Raw genomic sequence first — 21,663 nt, 5'->3', positions numbered from 1 at the left:
AGAAAGCGCCTGCGTCGGAAAATATCTAATTACATGTGGTTACTGAGGACGCCAACGTGGCGGTAACTGAACGATGACAATAATTCTTCAAAATCAAACTTAAAGTAATATGATGGCATAAAGACATGTTGATGACCAACATCATCAGAGTGTGGATAAGTGCATAAAATGTACGGTAGGGTTAAACTTTAACCACCCTCTTTAAGTTCAAAATGAACTGAAAAAACAGAAAAATCACACCATAAAATTTATTCAATAATACTTCCAATACTCTCCATGGAACACCTCTATATTAACCATGTGGACACAAACGAGATCTCCACTTACATCGCTCGCAGTTACTGAAAGCTAGCTCAGAACATTACATTTAAAGAAGGCAATGCCATCAAAATTACCAGCATTAAAAATAAGGCAGTTTACCGGGTGATCGTCACTTAATCAATATCCATCGAGCGTCGTCGTTATTACTGCTGGAAGTCAAGAAGTTTTTTTCAAAGGGACGTAACCCACCAATAGTTGGCGGTCTGATTGGGGAAAAGAAGTTCTTTGAAACTTCAACTATTTTCACTTCGGTAAGTAGCTAAATATTTCGAAATAAGTTATTTGAAATACCATAGCTTCAGTAAGTCACATATTTGAATTTGAAGTACACTGCCCATTGCTTCAACCGGACAATGAATCATCCTGTCGGGTTGAACTTCTTTTTGCTCAAAATTTAAAAAATACAAAGTAAAAGTCGAGAATAGGAGAAAGGTCTATTAAACTAAATTATACTAAACATTCAAATAAAACAAGACATTGGTATTAGTATTTATTAATAACGCAATACAAATAATGATGCTAATAATTCATGCAGTTCTGTCAGTTTTCAATCTACCAAGATTCAAAACTCATACACCTCGAAAACATCTGAATAAGCAAAAATGACGAACATGTTCTTTATCGGATGAAACATAATGTTACCTGGTTTGGTAATTTTGTCAAATTTTTCAATTAGAACTCTGTGCTTACGACGGTTCTTTGAAATCTGGACTAAATTTTTGGTTTCGTAGCCAGTTGCATAGACGTTACCTTGGCAATCAATGGCAATGCCGCTAATGCCACTCAAAGATTTATCCTTAAAGTTGAACACTTCATTGGAATCTGATATTTTCCTCCCTACTAATTCTCCATGACCATTTTTGTGATAAAATCTTCCCAGACTGGAAGACACAGCTAACAATTCTTCGCCGCTGTGTCTACGGAACGACTTTAGTTCTTTTCCGTTTGTGTCTAAAATTTTGAAATAATCTTGACAGGTAGTGATAAGTGTATCTTTGTAGAGTCCTATATTGAACGTTGATGCTGTGACATCGTACGTATCCAGAATATTGATGTCGTCCCCAATGATTTCGCATTTAAGGAGTTTATTTTTGTGCATAGTGATATATAGTTTCCCGTCTGTTCCAATAGTTATATCATACGGCCTGTTAGGAAGCTTAAACTCTTGTAAATAAAAAAAGTCATCAGCGAACAGAAGTAGACGCTCGTGATCTCTTTCAGCAACAAGAAGCTCGCCAGTAGGCAAAAAAACTGCTCCTGTAAAGTTAGCTCTTTCTTTATTGACAGTTATGATATGCTTAACTGGAGCATCCATGAAGTTAATGTCCCCTGAAGCCATGTTCTTAATTGTGTACTGAATCTCTGATCTGCCAAAGAAAAAAAAGGATGCAATTGGCGGAGCCGACTTTTTATTTTAGTTTAATATTGATTGACTAGAAACAGAACTTGTCTTATCATGAGAAAACTTTCTGGAAAATTAAAATTTTCAGTAAATTGAAAAGCTTTTCACTTTTTATATCCATAAACAGATTATAATAAATCATGCAATGATTTATAATTTCAAAATTTACTGTGCTAACTGATTCTTGCAGTATTACCATTTTAATATCTTGTATGATGAATAATTTTTTGCAACTTTGCAATAAGATTTACAAATGTATTTTGAAAATGCAGATTTTTATCTATTACAATTACAACCAAGTCGTAATGTTACATAAACCCGTTCTATATGTAATAGTTTTCGAAATTTTAGGTTTTGTTTTAAACGATTACGATGGATTTTAGCTGCGAAACGTAGCTCTAACTATTTTTTTTTGTTTTTTCTTAACGTTAGATCGCAAAATCAAAAAAAAAAAAAGTTCAAGAGCTACGATTTTGCAGCTAGATGGATTTTAGACGACGTTATGTATACAAGGTTTTTGTATAAGGTTTTTTTTAACCCAAAAAACATTGAATTTAACGACTTGTATTCATTTTATTCTCATCCTACCATTTAATCAAATGGATCGAGATACAAAAGAAAAAAAAAGTAAACGATCTCAAATGTTAAAAAAAAAAGATATTTAAAGGCGAGGCAAGAAAATACAAATGTAAAAGACAGGTCTTGAACATTTATTTTTCAATAAACTGCTTTTTTACAAATTTAACAGTTCTAACATCGTTTTGAATTTTTCAGACCTTTATTAAAAAAAATCCTGAAAATATTTTGGGTTTTTTCCTCATGCATAGAATTGTGACGATTCTAGTACAATATGTTCACACAAATGAGAAAAAACAAACATAAATAAAAATAATAAACTAAAAAGAAAACCAAAAAAGAAAGAAATGCAAATGAAATGCAAATGAAATAAAATTAATAACTTTACCTCTTTAACGCTTAACATCAGATAGAAGTAATACATCAGTGTAGCCCATGTTTTATAGATTTTAAGCTCTTCCTTGTCAAACAGCCCTTCCTGTAATCCTGTGATTTTCCGGACACACTTTACGACGAGGATCCGGAGAATTTGAGATGTTTCTTCGTTGTCATCTTAGTGATTCAAAACATTTCGCATAACCAAAATTAAAATGTAGGGAAAAACCAGCGGATAGATATATGTAATCACGAAGTCATCCCTTCCTGTTGTTATAGATGAAAAAAGACAGTCAACGGAAAGACCTAAATGACGATCGCTGTTTGTATTATTAATTGTACCCAGACAAGCAAATTCTGAACAGCCCATATTAGCCGGACTCTAAGTACATCTCTCCGTACAGAAAGAGAAATCATTGGATAAGGGAGCTATATGTACATATAGGTTCTGCAACGCTTTATGTACCCCACTATGCATGATAATAAAATTCTGAATTCAGGCGGAACACCAAACACATTTTATTTTAAAATAAAATAATTTATGTTTTCTGATTAGATTGATATTTAATGGAGGGAACCACATGTATGGTAATTTATTTTTGAGAAGAGAAATAACATGTAACAAGTGTTCACTGGGGATGGATGCTGAGTTCTATTTTTAGATACACATGTTATTGTTACGTGCATGAAAATAAGTTATTTGGGGAATTTATTATTCATCTTTAAGTAGTGGAAAAGCATGTGTTTTGCTTCAGAAATATTTTCAATTAGAAATCTTTGAAAAGTGCTAAAATAATAAATTATCAATAATTAGTTGACCAATCATCTAATGTCATTAATTGCTCATCATTATTGTGAAAAGGTCGAGCCAAATTTTCCCCAGCATGGAATTGACCTTCCTCCAAACTTCCCCCCTTATTAATTTACAACATCTTGTTATTTTAGGGCCGTTTTAAATACCACACTTTTCTGTATCATAATTGAGTATTTGTTACAGGGATCTTAGTTCTAGTATTTTGAAAGCTACGTCTCCATGTTTGTAACATTTTTTTTCTGTTTTATAACTTTGTTTTGATTTCGTCAGTTTGCTCATTTGTTTTTGTTACTTTGTATGTATTATTTCAGTTACTTTATGTTCTTTGTTGTGTATGTCTGTTTTCCATGTCTGGCCTTTGTCACTGGATTACATTCTTTTGATTACCGCTAAAACCTCGGTTCCCTTGATTACTCTTTAACAAATGACATTTAATTGGATATTGTATAGTTTCTCAATTCTGACTCAGAAAACAAGCAGAAGGGTTTCTTTGATTCTCAGGGTAATTTGTCATAGTGTCTTAGCTAAACAAATAAATACAACATAAACAACTTTTAGTGTTAGAATTTATTGCACTGCTACTACAAATGTATATGTTGATAAATACATAATTTCATAGTGGCCCTGTTACAGGTTTGAGGTCTGTCATATTGGTCGAGGCGGTCGTATTGGTCCCGAGGCATCGCCGAGGGCCAACACGACTGTTTAGGCCAATATGATTGAGCGAAACCTGTAACAGGGCCAATATGAAATTACATATGTTTTGACAACTTTATTAACCAACTCAACTACATGTTTTGTTGAACAGTTGTTTTCGTGTTTTGCCAAGAACATGCAGGTTTATTTCCATTAATCAGTCTTAAATATCTTTTTTAGTGTAAAATGAAAGATGTTTCTGCAGCTTTTAGTCCTGGTGATCAAAGTTTCTGAAATAACACTATTCTGAAAGCACATCTTAGATATACAAAGTGCAATTGTAGTTGTATTATGCTCTTTTGTCTTAGACATTACAATAGTGTTGCCAGGGGTAATAAATTATTGGTTTGCATATCATAATAATGTTGGATTCTTTTTTTTTTATTTCTATGTACACATCCTTTCGTTCTAGTTTGTCTTGTTTATGGTACGTAATGTATGTTTTTTTTTTTATTAGTCTGCAGCTCTATAGAGCTTATGATTGTATTTGAATGACATGCCAAATCAAAATAAAATTTTCTTAGTTTATTCTTAGTTTCTTATTTTTTTGGTTAATTATATACATGTTTAGGTACATATGCATACATAATCCAGCAGGATAATTAAGTGAGAATATCTAATTCAAAATGACCGGAAATTATGATGCCGTACTGGTGTGGTCCATATTGGCCCTCTTTTTCATATTGGTCCTCTATAGATGCCCTGTTTGAATTCATATCAATTGGTCAGTTTTTGACATGTATTTTAACGTATTTTGGGTAGTTGGTAAATAAAAGAAAGTATTGAATGGCGCGTTAACCAATATAAACATCTTTATACGACTCAATCAGGAATCGTGAAACCTCCTCTCTGACCTTTTGAAAGTGTACCACAAGTCTGCTCATTGCTAGTATCTTTCCCTGTCCATATCAATATGTAGCAGTGCACTTCATAGCATTTAAAATACATGTTTTATTTCAAAAGTTGATAAATATTATGGATTTACAAGTAACCTGCAATTAAGCGTTTGAAATTATACAACTGCATGCAATGGGATCATGGAACATGTAATTCAATTGTTCTTGTATTAGAATATCATGTACATGTATGCATCAATGTTCGTCATAATGTATTTTATACTGTGAAATGATTGAACAACGACGAAAATGTTAAACAATACACACAAGAAAACTTTTTTTTGCTTTCCATAAGAAAAATAAATGCAGGGATAAGCAGTCAATTAAGGTTTCATTACAAATTCGGAAGTCGATTTATTAATGTTTTATCTGCTTCATTCTTGTCGCATTTGGGTTTCCACCACCTTAAAGTATGGAGTATTTGTGTTTTATTGAAAATGAAAGACCAAAAAAAAAAGAAAGAGAGAGAGGTGTTCCATGCATGTTAAACCCAAAAGTAATCACTTATATTTCTTTTTTAATAGCGAATATCAGACAACGAACATAACTTAACATTACTCGAAATTGACATTGCCATTGTTTTAGTTATTTCGATTAATTTGATTATCTCCCTTTACCCAGAAACAAAATTGTTATTTTAGCATGCCAGTTTGGTTTAAATTATTCCCCTTTTCTAAGTTTGTATACTTGTGTCATGCATATAAATGAATAGTGATTTGTATATACTGTTTAAAACTTTTAAAAATAATGTTGATTTATAGAATTAAATATAAGTAAAAAAAGTTATTTTAAATTTACCATAAAAAGTTGCAGTTTATTTGTTTTTTTCACACCTAGTATATAAAGTCCAAAATTTCGTAAAACAATGCATTTGAAAGAAAGATATTTCGACAGTCGACAGTCTCCAACCGACTTACAACAACAAGATGCTGTACTTATTAAATGTGAAATTTTATTTTGAACTTTAACCAAGTGATTGAATTATTAAAAGCAATGTTGAGAAACAACTCCGGTAATTACATCACCGTAAACGAACTGGTGTAAAGAAAATGAAAATCAAAGTACCCGTGTACTGAATCAATTTATATCGTTTGTTTGAATTTTTACATCTGAATCGGCAAACTGCAAAACAAATGGTAAAACTTGAGATAAAAGATAAAAGAATCGGAATCAACTTCAAACGTATCTGAAAACAAGTTTGTTGTTGTAAATTGCTGAAATTAAACTCTTCAATTAAAATTCACCATTCTGATTACGAATGACATCATATCACACAATACTTACGTTGCATCTCAAATAGTAAATTCGCAACGTTGCGTAAAACTCAGGTGTGTTTTCTAATTACAAGGAACGCCTAGACGAATGAACATATTACTACCCTACATCCTGCAATATGATTGAACTACGAACTGCTGATTGGCTTTTCCAGCCTCAATTTCAAATTAGCGACTGCATGTCAAATCATCAAACTTGAGTCACAGTCGTAGACAGTGGCGGATCCAAAGAATGGAGAGCTAGGAGGTACAATAAAATCCATGAGAAACACATTTTAATGCAATCGTTTACACACAAGAATATGCTATCTTCATCTAAAATTTAAATTGATAAGGGAGCGGGCCCCAAGGGAACTTGGATCCGCCTATGTTGTAATCAATCCTACTGTTAAGGAGGTAGACTTAGGGTAAGGGACATAACTCTTGAAAATCAATTTCCGCCACCTACATTTTTAAAATTGTTTTAGTTGCTTCAGAATTGAAAACTCATTTGCGCCGGTCAGCCTGTACAGATATTGCAATTAATATATACATCTTAAAATAATAAATACACAAAAAGTAGAACACAACAAATATACCGGTTCTGGTTGAACACAATTTCTGTTAAACTAAACTCTACCTACGAGAAGCTTATGACCGAGAAGGAATGTTCCAACCGTTTGGCCCGGCTGAATTTTGTGTCATTGTCCGAAACAAGAGCACCCCATCTGACATTGTTTATTTATAGCATAACTATTCGACAATGAACTCTAATGAAGTATTAGTTTTGTGTGACGTATTACCGGACACCTTAATGGAATCGGACATGTTTGTGGAGCCGGACACATTTATGGGTTCTACATATTTAAAATGGACAGAAACCGACACAAATACGAATTTTATTTAAATTAATGAGTCGGAAAAAAAATATTGGTTCTCGGGGAAAAGGGAGGTCAAAACTATCGCCCCAACCCCCAGTGCATGTGCCTATGAAAGAAAAGCGGTCACAATGGACAATGGATATGATTGTCACCAGTTTGTACAAGTTAAAAATGTTGGCATCGAGCTCAACGATAATAATATTATGATATGCAAAAATACTATAAATAAAATGACTGACTTTTTAGTTCTGAGCTGATATGATATTATTTAAAAGTTGTAAACAATTCGAACACACCTGCAGCTCATCAGATATCTTCTCACGTTATCTTCTTTTTGACACGACTTTCGATTTGAATGTTTGACAGATTTATCCAAAATAGATAACATTTTAGTTTACGGCGACACTCATGCATCCAATCAAGCAAATTTCAGTTATAAATTTGATGAAAATCATCTACAGACATATTGCATTTATTTTAGAACGAGAAAAATATAAGAAATAAAAAAAATCCCTTGACTAAGATTTGATTGAATCTTGTCTCATAAATAAGCTTAGGAATCCGATATCACAACCCCCCCACCCCCCCCCCCAAAAAAAAAAAAAAAACAAAAACAAAAACAAAAACAAAAAAAAACAAAAAAAACGAGCGGGTTGAATAAAAATGTATCTTTTAGCAGAACTATAGTGGCTATATTCCAGCGTAGTTTCAGTTTAGTCTTTGTTGGTTCTGAAGCTTAAATCCCCTTCTTAATATTTTAAGTATCATTCTTCTGATGTTCTATGATACAAATCCTAATTGAGCACATCCTTTTCTAGAATTATAAAAGCATGAGTTATGTTGTGAGATATTCAATCATTTTAAAACTGGTTTAATGAATTGAATTAAGTTAACCCGAAATATGGTCTTTAAACTGGAAAGTTCGTGGCAGAGTCGTCGTTTTAATACAGATTTTTTGCTGGCATTCTTAGATGATTGCTTACCTACTGAACTAAATCTATCGACGTATATTTTTGCTATGATAATTCTCGAGTATTTCCCCTGAAATTAGGGGTAGAAATAAAATCCACTGTGTAACATGCACAAATACTAGTACGTACAATGTACAGTAAGTTTAGTCTTTGAATATCATCAACTGTATAGTTTGGTGATAGTTTCTACAAAGGATTGATTAACAGAAAGGTGCAAACTGATCAGCCATACGGAAGTATCTGAAGCTTTACTTAACAATGTCAACAAATAACGATACAACAATTAAATAATACAATAGGTAATCAAGCATTATAGGGGAAAATCTTATAGGGTAATGGCTATTCTATTAGCAAAGCGTGATGTGCCGATAAAATGGGACTAATAAAAGATGGGGAGGATACTCTTATAGTCATATTTTGATTGGATTATAACCTTTCAGATCATTAAGCAGCTGTTTATTCATTAAGAATTTATTCTTGAGGTTCAGCAAAGACGTCACGTGACCGTTTGGTTCAGAAAACCTTTTTATATTGTCAAGAAAATGACAAAAGTAATGATATATATACATGTAGAACTTTCTTGTTACCACCAACTTAATGAAAAACAAGTTTTAGTCAAATCCAACTGTCCTGTATAATAACGCTACAGAAACCAAAGATTTTCAAATAATATGGTAGAATTCAAACAGGTTACAGTGGCCCTATGTGTACAATTTAGGGATCCAAAGCAAACAATGCAATTCATTTTGACTAAAGACGGACCAGGGAAGGGGGTTTACAATTGGTCCTCACCCTATTTGTTGAACAATTAAGATCACTTTATCTTGATAATCAGTCCAGCCTAACAAGTACAGAAAGAAAGTAATACGGTCTGAGCCGCCACCATGAATGGCAGTTAATGCTCATCAGTTCATACATTTTTAAATAATTACATTTATATCAATTACATGTATAATTAGAGACCGTACGTTGGCTATTCAAGTACTGTAACCAAAATAAATAAGTTCTTGCACTAAATATAATTACAGTATATGTGATTGTTACAGAAAAGTGCAAAATATTAAGCGTTTGAAAAAAAAAGTTATGAGATTTAACTTCAATTTTACAAGATCATCTATGTTATAAAGATCTGTCTGTTAATTGAAAATAATTATATATACTGCTCCACCAATTTTAGTTATAAAGCAAACTACCAGGGGAGATAAATCGTAGTGGTCAAACGTTGACTGTATTCCATGAACAAAGGGAGATAAATCGAAATTAATTAAATAAATTTTGTCATCAGAATACAATTGTTACGTCGAGTATTGCCATGTTATGTTCATTGTCCGATTTTCTCTATTACCTTTGTAAGTTAAATAGATATTGTTAGCATATCTCTAAATGAATGTACAACACACGACTTAAAATTTAAACATGCCTTTTACATTTGATTCTATTTTTAAACTTTCCACAGCCTGGTGTCTGGTTTTTATTTTTTGACTTTTATGACTACTGTAGTAAAAATGAATTGTTTCTGATATTAATAAAACTAATCTCATTGAGGAGAACAAATAGTGCATGAAAAGGTGCAATTTACCAAAAAAAAAAAAACAAAAACAAAAAACAAAAACAAAACACTACTGATATGAAGTTGTATGCCTTGTCAAAGAGCTCTCTGGAAAACAGGTTATCGGTAGGTCTATTTATTTGTCTATCAGATTGCATATTTTGAGATATCCATTTTCAGTTGTTTTGAATCTCTTAAAAATGGTAGATTTGGAAAAAAATAAACACTATATAAAATATATGCATTTGATGATTTGGTTTGTGCAAACGGGATAGGAAGAACAAGTAATGCTTGAGTGTAAGTTAACATTATATCTTGTATATTATGCACCAAGTATTATGACAGCAAAGCTTATATATGTATGATTATGCGTTTTATCTTAAAATTCCTGTTAGTTATTTTACATGACAACTCCGTAAATCTTGTTGTCGGCACTGGGAAATGCCTGTCTATTACATGACTGTTACTTGACGTCTTTTTTAAGAGTGAAAGTTCCTCACTGGCATTTTTGTAGAACTTTCTAATAAAATGACTATCTGTTTTGATACAAATTGATAGACATCCACTTTGTTCTATTTCAGCTGCATGGTGTCAAAGTTTTTATTGTTATTCATCATAAATAATCTTTTGCTCTTTCCTTTAACAGGAATTGCATTTCGTTAAGAGTAAATTGGAATTGGCTGATAAACATGTAATAAGGAATACATTAGCAAGTCGTATGCATGCACGATAGATAAAATAGAAACAGACAGAATGACTTGTGTTCATGTCTCGGTCTACAACAAGTTTGTTACACTTTAAACACATTGAGTTATGAAATAACAAAATATGTTTTTATCAATTTGATCTGATTGGATGAAAATGGCGTATATGAACAATGCCATTTTCAGCTTTACATAACTTTCAGAGATTTAATGTGTATTTTTCAAGATATCTTGCATCCCTGTAGAAGTACAGTCGAGCAACTGACCCATACAAAGACCCAGTTAAAAGTGAGATGTCAGGATCGGAACATTATGAAGAAATACAAGATTTAGCAAATGAATAAATGAAGGGCTGACTGTAATCGAAATGGATGATAATCCTGTTCATTATATATAAGTCTTAGGGAATTATTTTCAACTGTTAACGATATATATTAATTTTCGTATTTTGTAATGAATAGATTGTAAAGATCAAATTGTTGAATACATATGCAAGGGGCAATGACTTGAGATTATAAGGGTAACAATAAAATTACTAAACACATATCTACTTCATAATCAAAACCAAGATATTGCAAACCTGCTTTTCTGTGTAGCACTTTTTGCCCTTCTGCAAAAAGGTGCAGATTTGCAACCAAGAACAACATATATTTTTGAAACAGCAAAATATTAGCAAATAAGTCGTCTTAAACGGAATTTTAATTCATCATGTGGTAAAGTTGTGTAGAGAGCTGAAAAGTCAAAAGTTTGGAGAGAACTATTTTCCGAAAAAAACTGCGGGATGTTAGGTTTTGAAATAAAAGCAAAAAAATTATTTAAAATTTATTTTAGATGCATGTGTTATTTTTGTTTGTTTTTCTGTTCTTATTCTGTATATGCTTTTAAATCATTATTTCATTTAAAAATGACATACCTATACGAAGGTTTTTAATTAAACTCATGAAGTCTCAAGTAATGTTAAAAAAATATGGTAAACAATAACGATGTATCAGACTTGTACAACACAATGAAATCAAAATCGAATCATCATAGCCAATAACGTTAAAACAAGGAAATAAATAATGTATACATCATAACAAAATACAAGAGGCTCCTAGGAGTCTGAATTACTAAAGTGGTTTATTTTCTGTTTCAATGACAATAAAAAGAAATCGTACAATAACTTTCATCTTGTAGACTAAGATAGGCCTCAACGTGAGGATCATTTCATCAATTAATTTTTTTTATCTATTAACGTTTTCAAAATATTGGCAACAAACTAATAAAAAGTCTTTTTTTTTTGTCTTTTAAGGGCTATAACTCTAAAAAGGATGTGTCCTACAATTTCAACTCCAAAAAGACTACTGTATGCCTAATCGTAAGGATTATTTCATCTATAGAAGGATTTACGAATTGTGTTGTCAGAGGAGAAGATCTTTAATAAAAAAAATAAAACGTTACGGTCGACAGCAGATGGACGCCAATTGATGACATACGCTCACATAGATCTTGCTCCAGGTGTGCCCACGATATCTGACGATCGAGCGAAAAGCCAGCATTTAAGAAGTACTAACAAATAACAGAGACATCATGAAACATTATCTTACAAAATATTCTTTCATTGGGGATCATAAAACAAAAAGGTTAAGGAACTCACGGATGTTCATAGACGCTTGAGTCGAGTGAGATAGATTTAATTGATGGACATGATATATTTGACGAATGTCGAGACTTTTAATTTTTATATTTAATATAGTTTCCTTATAGATGTTTGTTTCCACTTGATATACTGGGACCTCAATATTAGGAAATTACAAGAATATTTTTAAGCAGTTTCAGGAATTCGTAAGTCGCCAGTGATACCAGTGATGCAATGTAATTTTTTTAAACTTCCACAAGTGCTGGTGAACCAAATACGGAAAATTGCAGCAACAAAATTTGAAAACATCAAACACAGTCAAACATCGTCTTTTGTAGTATTATTTTTGTGGATTACAGAATGCGGTACTGTTGACAATTGGAGTACATAAAAAAGGAAACTTACGTTTTGATTAACAAAAGCATATGTAATTTTATAATATGTTTACCCAAAGAGATTCTACAAAAGACATATTGAATTGACATTATTTATCACAGTGATAATGCATTGAAAATTAATCATTTTTGTATGTCCATTTGATGGTGACATATGCGATCGAGATCCATGTTTAGATGTCGATCATCATCGGATAACACCAGCTGATTGTTATTTTGTGAATACTCTCCTGCTTCCTGCTAGAATTTTTTTCCTGCTCAGGCGGCAATTATCAATATCATTCCAGAAGTATGGCTCCTCTTATTAAACCATTGATAGTAAAAAGCGTATTAAGAGGCAAAATTTAATTTGTTTGTATTCAAATTTTTCTGTTTAAACAGGACATCAAGTTTATCTTTATTCTAAATTCTAAATCATGGATGTTAAGATGATTTGGCGAAAAGTTATTCATTTTAATTGCATATAAATAATTTAAAAATAAAAAAAAAATGTTTTGCTAGTCATTTACCACCATGCAAAACTTTCAATTTTAATCATGGCCCAAGGAAAAGAATGCAGTTATTAAATGACAAATATTGTTTCTACATTTTATTCAAACAAACAGTAATAGTAAAAATGAAAAAAAATATATATATATATTAGTAGCAGTATTCATAAAAATCAGACAGAATGTGATTTATGTACGACAAAAATCCACCGACTTTATATATATATATATATATATGTCTGAAAAATTCCCTACGATGTTAGAACTGTCAAATTTTCGATGCAAATGTTTGATCGTACCTTCTGCGGGACTCGAACTCGTACCGCCGTGACATCAATGGCAACACCGCTTGCACAAAGTCCAGCGCCCTATACCACTCGACCAGCTAGGCAGGCGGTGTTGCCATAGATGTCACAGCGGTACGAGTTGGGAATTTTTCAGACCTAAATATATATATATATATATTGAAAAGGCTTCATTTGTTTGGTGGGTTATTTCTACATCACTTTAACATTGGTGGTGTCTGAAAATTATGTGGACTGGTACTTAAACATGTGATTCATAAATTCATTGATTCATAAAACATCTATTAAAATAAAAAAAAATATAGATAAAAATATGCTCTTTAGTATCACAGATAGCTACATTGATATGATAGTTATAAAAATATGGACAACATATATTGAGATGAAGAAAACTAAACGGAAACATAATGCAAAACATAATTTCAGGTATTATGAATATAAATATTACGTTCTAATCTGTTTTGCCAGTTTCGGAAGAAAAAAAAACAAACAAACAAACAAAAAAAAAAAAAAAAAAAAAAAAAAAAAAAAAAACAAAACCCCCCCCCCCCCAAAAAAAAACAAAAACAAAAACGAAAACAAACACAAAAACTGAAATTTTACCACAAATTCAAAAGGAATACAAAATAATTCAAAACAACTGGGAGTTGTGACTTCAGTAATATTTTATCTGTTTACACAACCATTAAGATGGATGTTAAACACGTTAATGTGATTTAAATCGGTCGATGATAATTAATATTATATTTTTTCTATGTTAAATTTGCCTAACACATCAATACAATAAAGGATAATCTATTTATTTCTTCGTTTCATTCGCTTGTTTCACCGAGTGTATTTTCTGTATGAAAATGAAAATTTCATTGAAAAATATTAGTTTTCAATGCACTTTTATAATCTTCCCTGCTTTAGAGAGTTATTTCATAGAACATGTGTCTTTCAGAGTGATTTGAAGAAAAATGTATGATATATAGATTAGAATCCAATTACAGCAATAATACATTAAATACATTACACAGTACAATTGTACATAAAATAATACTGTATTGACTTTAAATTAGATAAACATGAGCTTGTTACACCAGTAAATACATTGTTCTACATGTCTAATCGACTAAAATCCCACCGGAATGAAAATGTCAGCCCAAGGCCATCCATTGGTCTTCAATGAACGACTAGGAAACCTCACACCACAAAGCAGGCCGCTGCTAGTATTTTCTACTAAACATTGCTAATCTGTAAAATATTTATTGTGAATTGTAGTATGTGGCCACTTCTTAATTTAAAGCTAAAACGTGATGTCAATATTACGGCATATAATTTTAACGATATTACTGTTTGTAACTTAAGTTGTTGGTACACATTTTCTATCAGTTTTCATTTTTGGTAAGAAACATTTATATGTAAAGGATATTCATGTATTCATGTATGTACTGCTTATTTGCATTGTCCTTTTCAATTATACATTAGTAAAAGAGAAGACTGATATCAAATTTACCTTTTTTTAAGTCATATGTACTTATTAGACAGGGACCGTATTTATCTGTCTCTATGTCTGTAAGAAAATTTCATAGAAATTATTTACTGAACCTAAATAAATAGTTATGTTTTCTTTGTAGGTAACATTCGTTTGTCTTAATTGTTAACATTAGCATTAACATTATGACATGGTCCTGAAAATGTTAAATTTACAAATATTGTTATTGTGAAAATAGTAACTTTCTTAGCTTTTAAAAATGAGCAAATGTGAGAAAAGGGCAAACCCGAAGGGGATATAATGTGAAAGCACAGTTAAATGTCCTAATTGTAAACAGTTGGTGTAGATTTTTGAATCCTTATATGTACGTACAAAAGATATAACATTAAAGATGTAGGCATTTTGACGCTGTTTAGTGTTTATTTGTAATTTACATTTTAGGCAATATTTAGCATTGGTTATATTTATCGTAAATATTATATTTTGTAGCATGGTGATTGAAGTCAAGAAGAAGAATAATTTCTAACTATCGTAAATTTTGAAAAATAAATTTATTGGCTATTCTACAATATATAAAATCATAGAAAATTGGGCTCAACAACCATTTTATATAAATGTGAAAGACTACATTCAAGTTTAACAATCCTATTTTTAGTCGTTTTTATTGGCGACGAGGTACACAGTACTCGAGTTTTAAAAGCGATGTATACAATCAAAATACTCCCCTTTCTAATAACTGTGAAGTAACAAAAACTGATCGAATTAAAAAACATTTGCATCACAATCACATTTGGGATCTAATCTCCTTTCTTTTTTATAAAAGTATGCGGAAATTTTGAAGGTATTGTAGCGTCGGGCTCATGGGTAAATATTTACAAATGTTGATGCCACATCACAATCATTATTGTCATTGCTCGTTCAAATTTTGTTAAAAAAAGCTACATTAATTGTGTAAATTTGTTTTCACAGCGGTCAGATTTAGGAGGGGGAGGTTGTGTTTGCGGGGAGACAAAGCACAGGTATTTGTAATGTGAAATTCATTAAAAATATTTGTATCAATAACATGCGGATGACATCTGACTTGAAATAAAATCCCGACTCAAAAATAGCAAGTGCGCCAGTAAATGTTACTGAAGCCATGTGACAGAAGATGGATAGCACATGCAAGTAAATAATTAAATTGTTTATTGTGCATATCATCTGTGCACTATCATGAAGGATTATTTAAAATCATATGTTTACAATGTTGCCCTTTTTTGCCTTTAGCACAGCAGCAGACGACTTATATTGCTACATATACATGTACGAATTCAGATAAAAAAGTCCTCATGGCTTAACTTTTGATTTATCTAAATCATTATATGATAAATGTTTAAGAAGTTATGGTTATAATTATGCGACATGCGGTGTTGTTGTACATTGTATGTAGTGCATTTCTTTTCAATTTTTCGTTTACAAAAAAATGTTCACGACTACGATCACGAATATGACTTGGTCGTGTTGAACGTCAAAATAAAACACAAATCATTGGCTTTTCCCTACCTATTGCTAATGATTTCTTAGATCAAATCAGTTTGCCGATCCAATTATCAACAAGGAATTTTATACAAATTATGGCTAAAAATAATACATTTCTCGATATTTCTTTATATCTTTGTAATGAAAATTAAGTCTTCATCATGGAAAATCAAGCACTATTGTGTTCTAACGATAATAAAGAGGAAAACAATGGCCTTTCTTTTTTTTACAGATGCAGACATCACTGGTTTTGATCTTATGAGGTTTATCGACAAAAACGTATCTGTGTGGTTTTGGCGATTCTTCATATGTACTTTCATATGAAAAAAAAATGGTTAAAAGTTAGTTTTGTCCACACTTGTTTAACCGAAATAATTACCAACTCTTCAAACATTTGATATATCTTTCATTCTCATTCCAGATTTTAAAAATGGCAAAAAACTGACAGTGCAAATTGCGCTCCTAGTTATATTGAAACATTTTCCAATCAAGAGGTGAATCAAAACGTTTTGATAATTAATATTACAGTCAACCTCGGTAGCTCAAACTCCAAGTAACCACTGAAAAGTGTTCGAGTTATCGGAAGTTAAAGATATCGAAGTTTGTAGAATTTTGGATTTTTTCGTTGCAGGTCCGATTTTGACTTTATCGTTAGAAATTGCTTACTCCCTACGAAGTTTTTAGTTCAAGGATCTTTTTCATTCGCTTTTGGAAGATTATGTTGACTTGTGGACATTAAAAATATTGTGTTTGCTTTTAAAAATGTTCAGAGTTCAAATTCCTTAGTCAATAACTTGTTTTCATCTTAGTTTGCTTTCATCAAGCCGACTTCGGAAAACATTCTCGAACTTCAATACTATGTTAAGATCAAAACTACCTATTTAGTAATTTTTACATTTTACCTGTAATGAACTTAAATAACACTGATTACAGATAGGGTTTCAGTTTTGCACACCTCTTATTACCCAAGCTGACAAAATGGCAGACGAGATCGAGTTAGTGGGGGTTATTCTCTAAGATTTATTACCGAACGGACCGACTAGTCAGTTCGCGTGTTCGAGAAATCCAAGGTTATTCATATTGATTATATAGGGGAAATTTTTGGTACTTTGAATTGTGTTCGAGAAATTTCGGGTGTTCGAGCCATCCGAGTTCGATCGAGTTAAGTTCGACTGTATTTGAATAATATGAATTAATTTACCATTTTTGCAATGTCAATTATTAGGTAATTGGAGTCCTGTTACGTCGTTATTTATAACGAATTGTTTTTAGGATTTATTAAAGCAAAAAGATGTATGAGGATATACATCATAATGTCTACCTCACCGGCAAATTTTAGTATTATTAACATTCTTAGCAAAAAAGCAACAGGATGTTCAAGACACTGTTGTAAGCATGGATTTTCGGTTAACTTGAGCAATTTAAGATTTTCTCCAATTCAATATAAACACTATTGCGTTGCATTTTCTTGTACAAATGAAAAGATAAATAAACTTAGAAAGTTGTGAATAAGAATCTTTCTATAGACATACAAGTCCTTAAAATGAGTATTACCTAATATAATCCTAGAGAGCACAAACATAACAGCGATTACCATTATGAACAATAAAAGAATGCAATGTACGTATACATATATCTCTCTTTGTCCTAGAAAGAAAAAAAAGTGTTTATCAGTTTACATGAAACGATGCCATCGGTTGGTCGTTTTTCAATTATGATGTGCTTTGAAAAATATCGTTTTAATGTTTTGTTTTTATTTAATACATATTTCCACATATTTCAAACTAAGTAAAAGGATAACTTAGATAATCAAAGATACAATTTGCTGATTAATTCAACATTAAAAACCAAGACTTAACAACGCAAATGCCCTGCTTGCATGGGTTTGCCTAAAAAGCGTCTAATCACTGGTAAAAACAAATTATTGTAATTTTGCCCTTTGAGTACATGTTTACGTGCATTTCATGATATTTCATGGATTGTTCATTTCAAATATCTAAACTATTTCCTAGCTAGTTTTTTTTTATCGGTACCGAGCGTTAGTGAAGTACTACATGTACAGACAAGAAAGATGTAGGAGATCTTAAACATGAATGGCTCAAAATTGTTCGTCGAAAATGACGTATGTGATTTGGAATCATTTGTTGTAAATCTGGTGTTCAAGAAAGACTAGCTACTTTCATATTCCAGATGATCAAGACATTACCAATATTAACATGCATAATAAAATAATTATTGAAGTAAAAAAAAAACTTCATTCCTTATATTCACATAGGCAAAGCCTACACTATATTGTTTTTAAAATCTGATGAATTGACTTATTGCAATAGTGATTTAATGTGATTAATTCTAAGATTTTATCAAGAATAGTTATACAAACGTTGTTCAAGTTGGTATGTTGTATCTTCTGCATGAACAGTGTCTTTTACTTCAGATATGAAATCTTTAATGGATCAACATATTTTAAGCAGCAGTCTTTATAAAAATCAGACAAAATGTGGTTCATGTTAGTCAAACACCCACTGAATTCAGTTTTATTTCTTGTTCAGAAACAGTTACTGATCACATAACCGGTCTTAGTTTTTCATTGGGTTGTTGCGATTTTGAGATAACAAATATATAGCTTGTACATGAAATCGGTATTTTGCAAGAGTTATCGTTCTTGATTTGGTTTGATTAAATTAATTTTAGTAGGAGATAAATGTATGATTTGCAGTGTTGATCTGAATGCAGAAGTGATTATTGTTTTGTGCCTGTATATTATATATAAACTGAAAAAGTATCATTTGTTTGGTTGGCTTTTTCTACAGCATTAATCACTTTTCCATCGGCAATGTCTGAATTTGACTCGTACTAAAGTTCTAACATCTAAAAGATGTCTAGCAAATTCAATGTAATGCATAAACTAACATATAAATGCAGTCTATGCAAATCTGAATTAGTGTTTTCTAATATGAAGAATGGTTTGACTTGATATATTATTCTATTACTGTATTTGTTTTCGTTTTTTTTGTATGTGAAATCATCATTGTTGCATACTTCTATTACGCATGAACACATTTTTATTTCTTCAGCCGCCGGATACTAATGTAAACTATCTCACAAAAGCTATATAGTTATGTTATTTGTTTCGTAAACAAGTTGATAAATGAATTTCAATGTTCAATGCGTCGTAAAATTAAATAACCCTCTTACCATCGTTTCCATCATACTCTAAACTTTTGATATGATTTTGGATCCTATTCTGAATATCACTCCACATGTAAATGTCATTTTGCTGTCTCCATCTTTCTCGTACGCACGTGTGAACTCGTTTCCGATTGGTGAGCAAGAACAGGTAGGCATTTTGCATTCGCCATTTGAGTGTAAACAAGCCTTTGATTTATTTTTAAACGTAATCATGTCTTCAATTCTGTTGTTAACTATATACTCCATTCGGTTGAGATATGGCTCACGACAAGAATAGCATTTTACTTCCACAAACTGTTTGTTCTTCCATTTGATGACTAACCCTTTCATTTTCAGCAATGTCGATGTATCGAATTCTACATGCAATTCAGATAATATACATTGTGACACTTTACGGGCTTGGGTATATGAATTTGTACATGCAGTTAACGCATTCACAATATTTCAAATTGTTCATATGTTTATCTATCTATACATAAAAAAACTGTACATCTATATATCATAAATGTCTAGTTGATGAATTCATAGCGTAGTGTTTGCTTTTCTGTTTTTAAAACATAATGACGTTGTTTCTTCTTAGGACATTACCAATATTTGACAATTTTAAAATCGAGTGCTTAAAGAGTAATCAAGGGAACCAAGGTTATAGCAGTAATCAAAAGAATGTAATCCAGGGACAAAGACCGGACATGGAAAACAGACATACATAACAAAGAACATGAAGTAACTAAAATCATACATACAAAGTAACAAAAGTAAATGAGAAACTCGGACTCCGCTAAAAACTGGGAGCATGGACCAGGTGCACCGGTAGGGTTAACAATTAAAACAATTGCAGCCGTGGTAAAACGGCAATTAAATAGAGTCTTCGTGAAGTATTTCGTGAATGCAATTCAACATTATCATATATATTTTATATTCACTACCTCACTATTATCTCGATTGCAAGGGTTGACCGACTTTTCTTTGCAATTTTTTTTCTGTCATGTTTAAACATACTTTACAGTGAATTACAAGTAACACATTGTTTACTTCAGTAAACCTAGAAATTATATATATTATATACCTTCATAGCTGGATACATGTGTTGCATAATAGTTCTGTCCTTGAATACATAACCAGTCTCTGTCAATGACACCTATCTGTTCAGCTTTAATGAAAAGCACAACTTCGCCTTTGATCTTATTATACATGATATTTTGGCATGAAGTTTGAAAACTACAGAAGCCTCTCAGCTTTCCTCTGTTGTCATAAAAATAAACGGCAGTATTGAAATCGTTAGTCCGGTATATAATCTGTAACTTTCTTCCTTGTAATTCCCATGTTAGACAGGTATATGCATGACAACTCCAATCTAAATGCGACAGAAAAAATAATGATTCAGGAAACTCCTATTTGTTGCAGACGTCACAATATGGGACCGGTCAAAATTTATCGCCACAGGACCGATGCAAAAAACAAATAAGAGCCTAAATAAAAGTTGCAATTCTATTGCTATGATGTGACTTGAAAATGTATTGTATATATATGTGTATAAACGTCTAAATATGTTTAACATCACCAGCAGATGGTAAAATTTAAATTGAATATATCAGTTTTACTATCTTCAGGCGATGTTTAAAATATTTTGGACGTTTATTTAATTTATTGTTATGTTTCGCATCGTTTTTTAACGATCCATCACCCCGTAAGAGTAATTATTGACTGGTATTTAGACGATTATATATATATATATATATATATATATACGTCTCAGAATGTGTCGAATCTATTCGCTACACTGCTCCAGCGGATCAAATTGATACAGGGATGATATGTAAACGTATAGAAAGGTCTGAAAAATTTCAAACGATGTTAGAACTGTCAAATTTGCGATGTAAATTTTTGGTCGTTCCCTCCGCGGGACTCGAACTCGTACCACTGTGACATCTATGGCAACACCGCCTGCACAAAGTCCAGCGCCCTAGACCACTCGGCCAGCTATGCTATATAAAAATAATTCCTCCTCATAGGATTAATCTAGGGCTGTAACTTAGTACACGATGTATGGTGGTACGGGACAGTTCATTTAGATTTTATTATGTAGGACAGAGGATCAAATTAATGGTGCATGTCACACCAAATCAATATTATACAAACGTCTCAGAATGTGACGACTCTATTCGCTACACTGCTCCATCGGATCAAACTGATACAAGGAAGATATGTAAACGTATACAAACCACTGTCGCAAAT

General features: G+C 31.8%; 1 protein-coding gene and 1 long non-coding RNA gene across 2 annotated transcripts; both read right to left on the bottom strand.

Annotated features, from left to right (window-relative positions):
• Positions 1-798: 798 nt before the first annotated feature.
• Positions 799-2,826, bottom strand: LOC148610189 (uncharacterized). The gene is made up of 2 exons (XM_088542383.1): positions 2,688-2,826; positions 799-1,688 (listed from the first exon to the last, which is right to left on the bottom strand). Exon 2 carries the CDS (start codon positions 1,658-1,660, stop codon positions 884-886), a length of 777 nt encoding a protein of 258 aa, XP_088398509.1. The 5' UTR covers positions 1,661-1,688; positions 2,688-2,826; the 3' UTR covers positions 799-883.
• A 10,180-nt stretch (positions 2,827-13,006) lies between these two features.
• On the bottom strand, positions 13,007-19,460 carry LOC148610188 (uncharacterized). The gene is made up of 4 exons (XR_015914761.1): positions 19,435-19,460; positions 18,620-18,682; positions 14,743-17,886; positions 13,007-14,480 (listed from the first exon to the last, which is right to left on the bottom strand). It is a non-coding gene; the product is annotated as an uncharacterized LOC148610188 (long non-coding RNA).
• Positions 19,461-21,663: the final 2,203 nt, after the last annotated feature.

This window comes from Perna viridis, chromosome 8, assembly GCF_037379345.1.
Source record: "Perna viridis isolate PV_CMFRI_1.1 ecotype Kerala chromosome 8, ASM3737934v1, whole genome shotgun sequence".
In the NCBI taxonomy this organism is placed as follows: Eukaryota; Metazoa; Mollusca; class Bivalvia; order Mytilida; family Mytilidae; genus Perna; species Perna viridis.
Note: the sequence above shows the minus strand (reverse complement) of the source record. Positions and strands in the feature narration are given on the sequence as shown.

What these genes read in the sequence shown, in the direction of transcription:
- LOC148610189 (XM_088542383.1), bottom strand. Translation starts at nt 1,660, where the DNA reads ATGGCTTCAGGGGACATTAACTTCATGGATGCTCCAGTTAAGCATATC.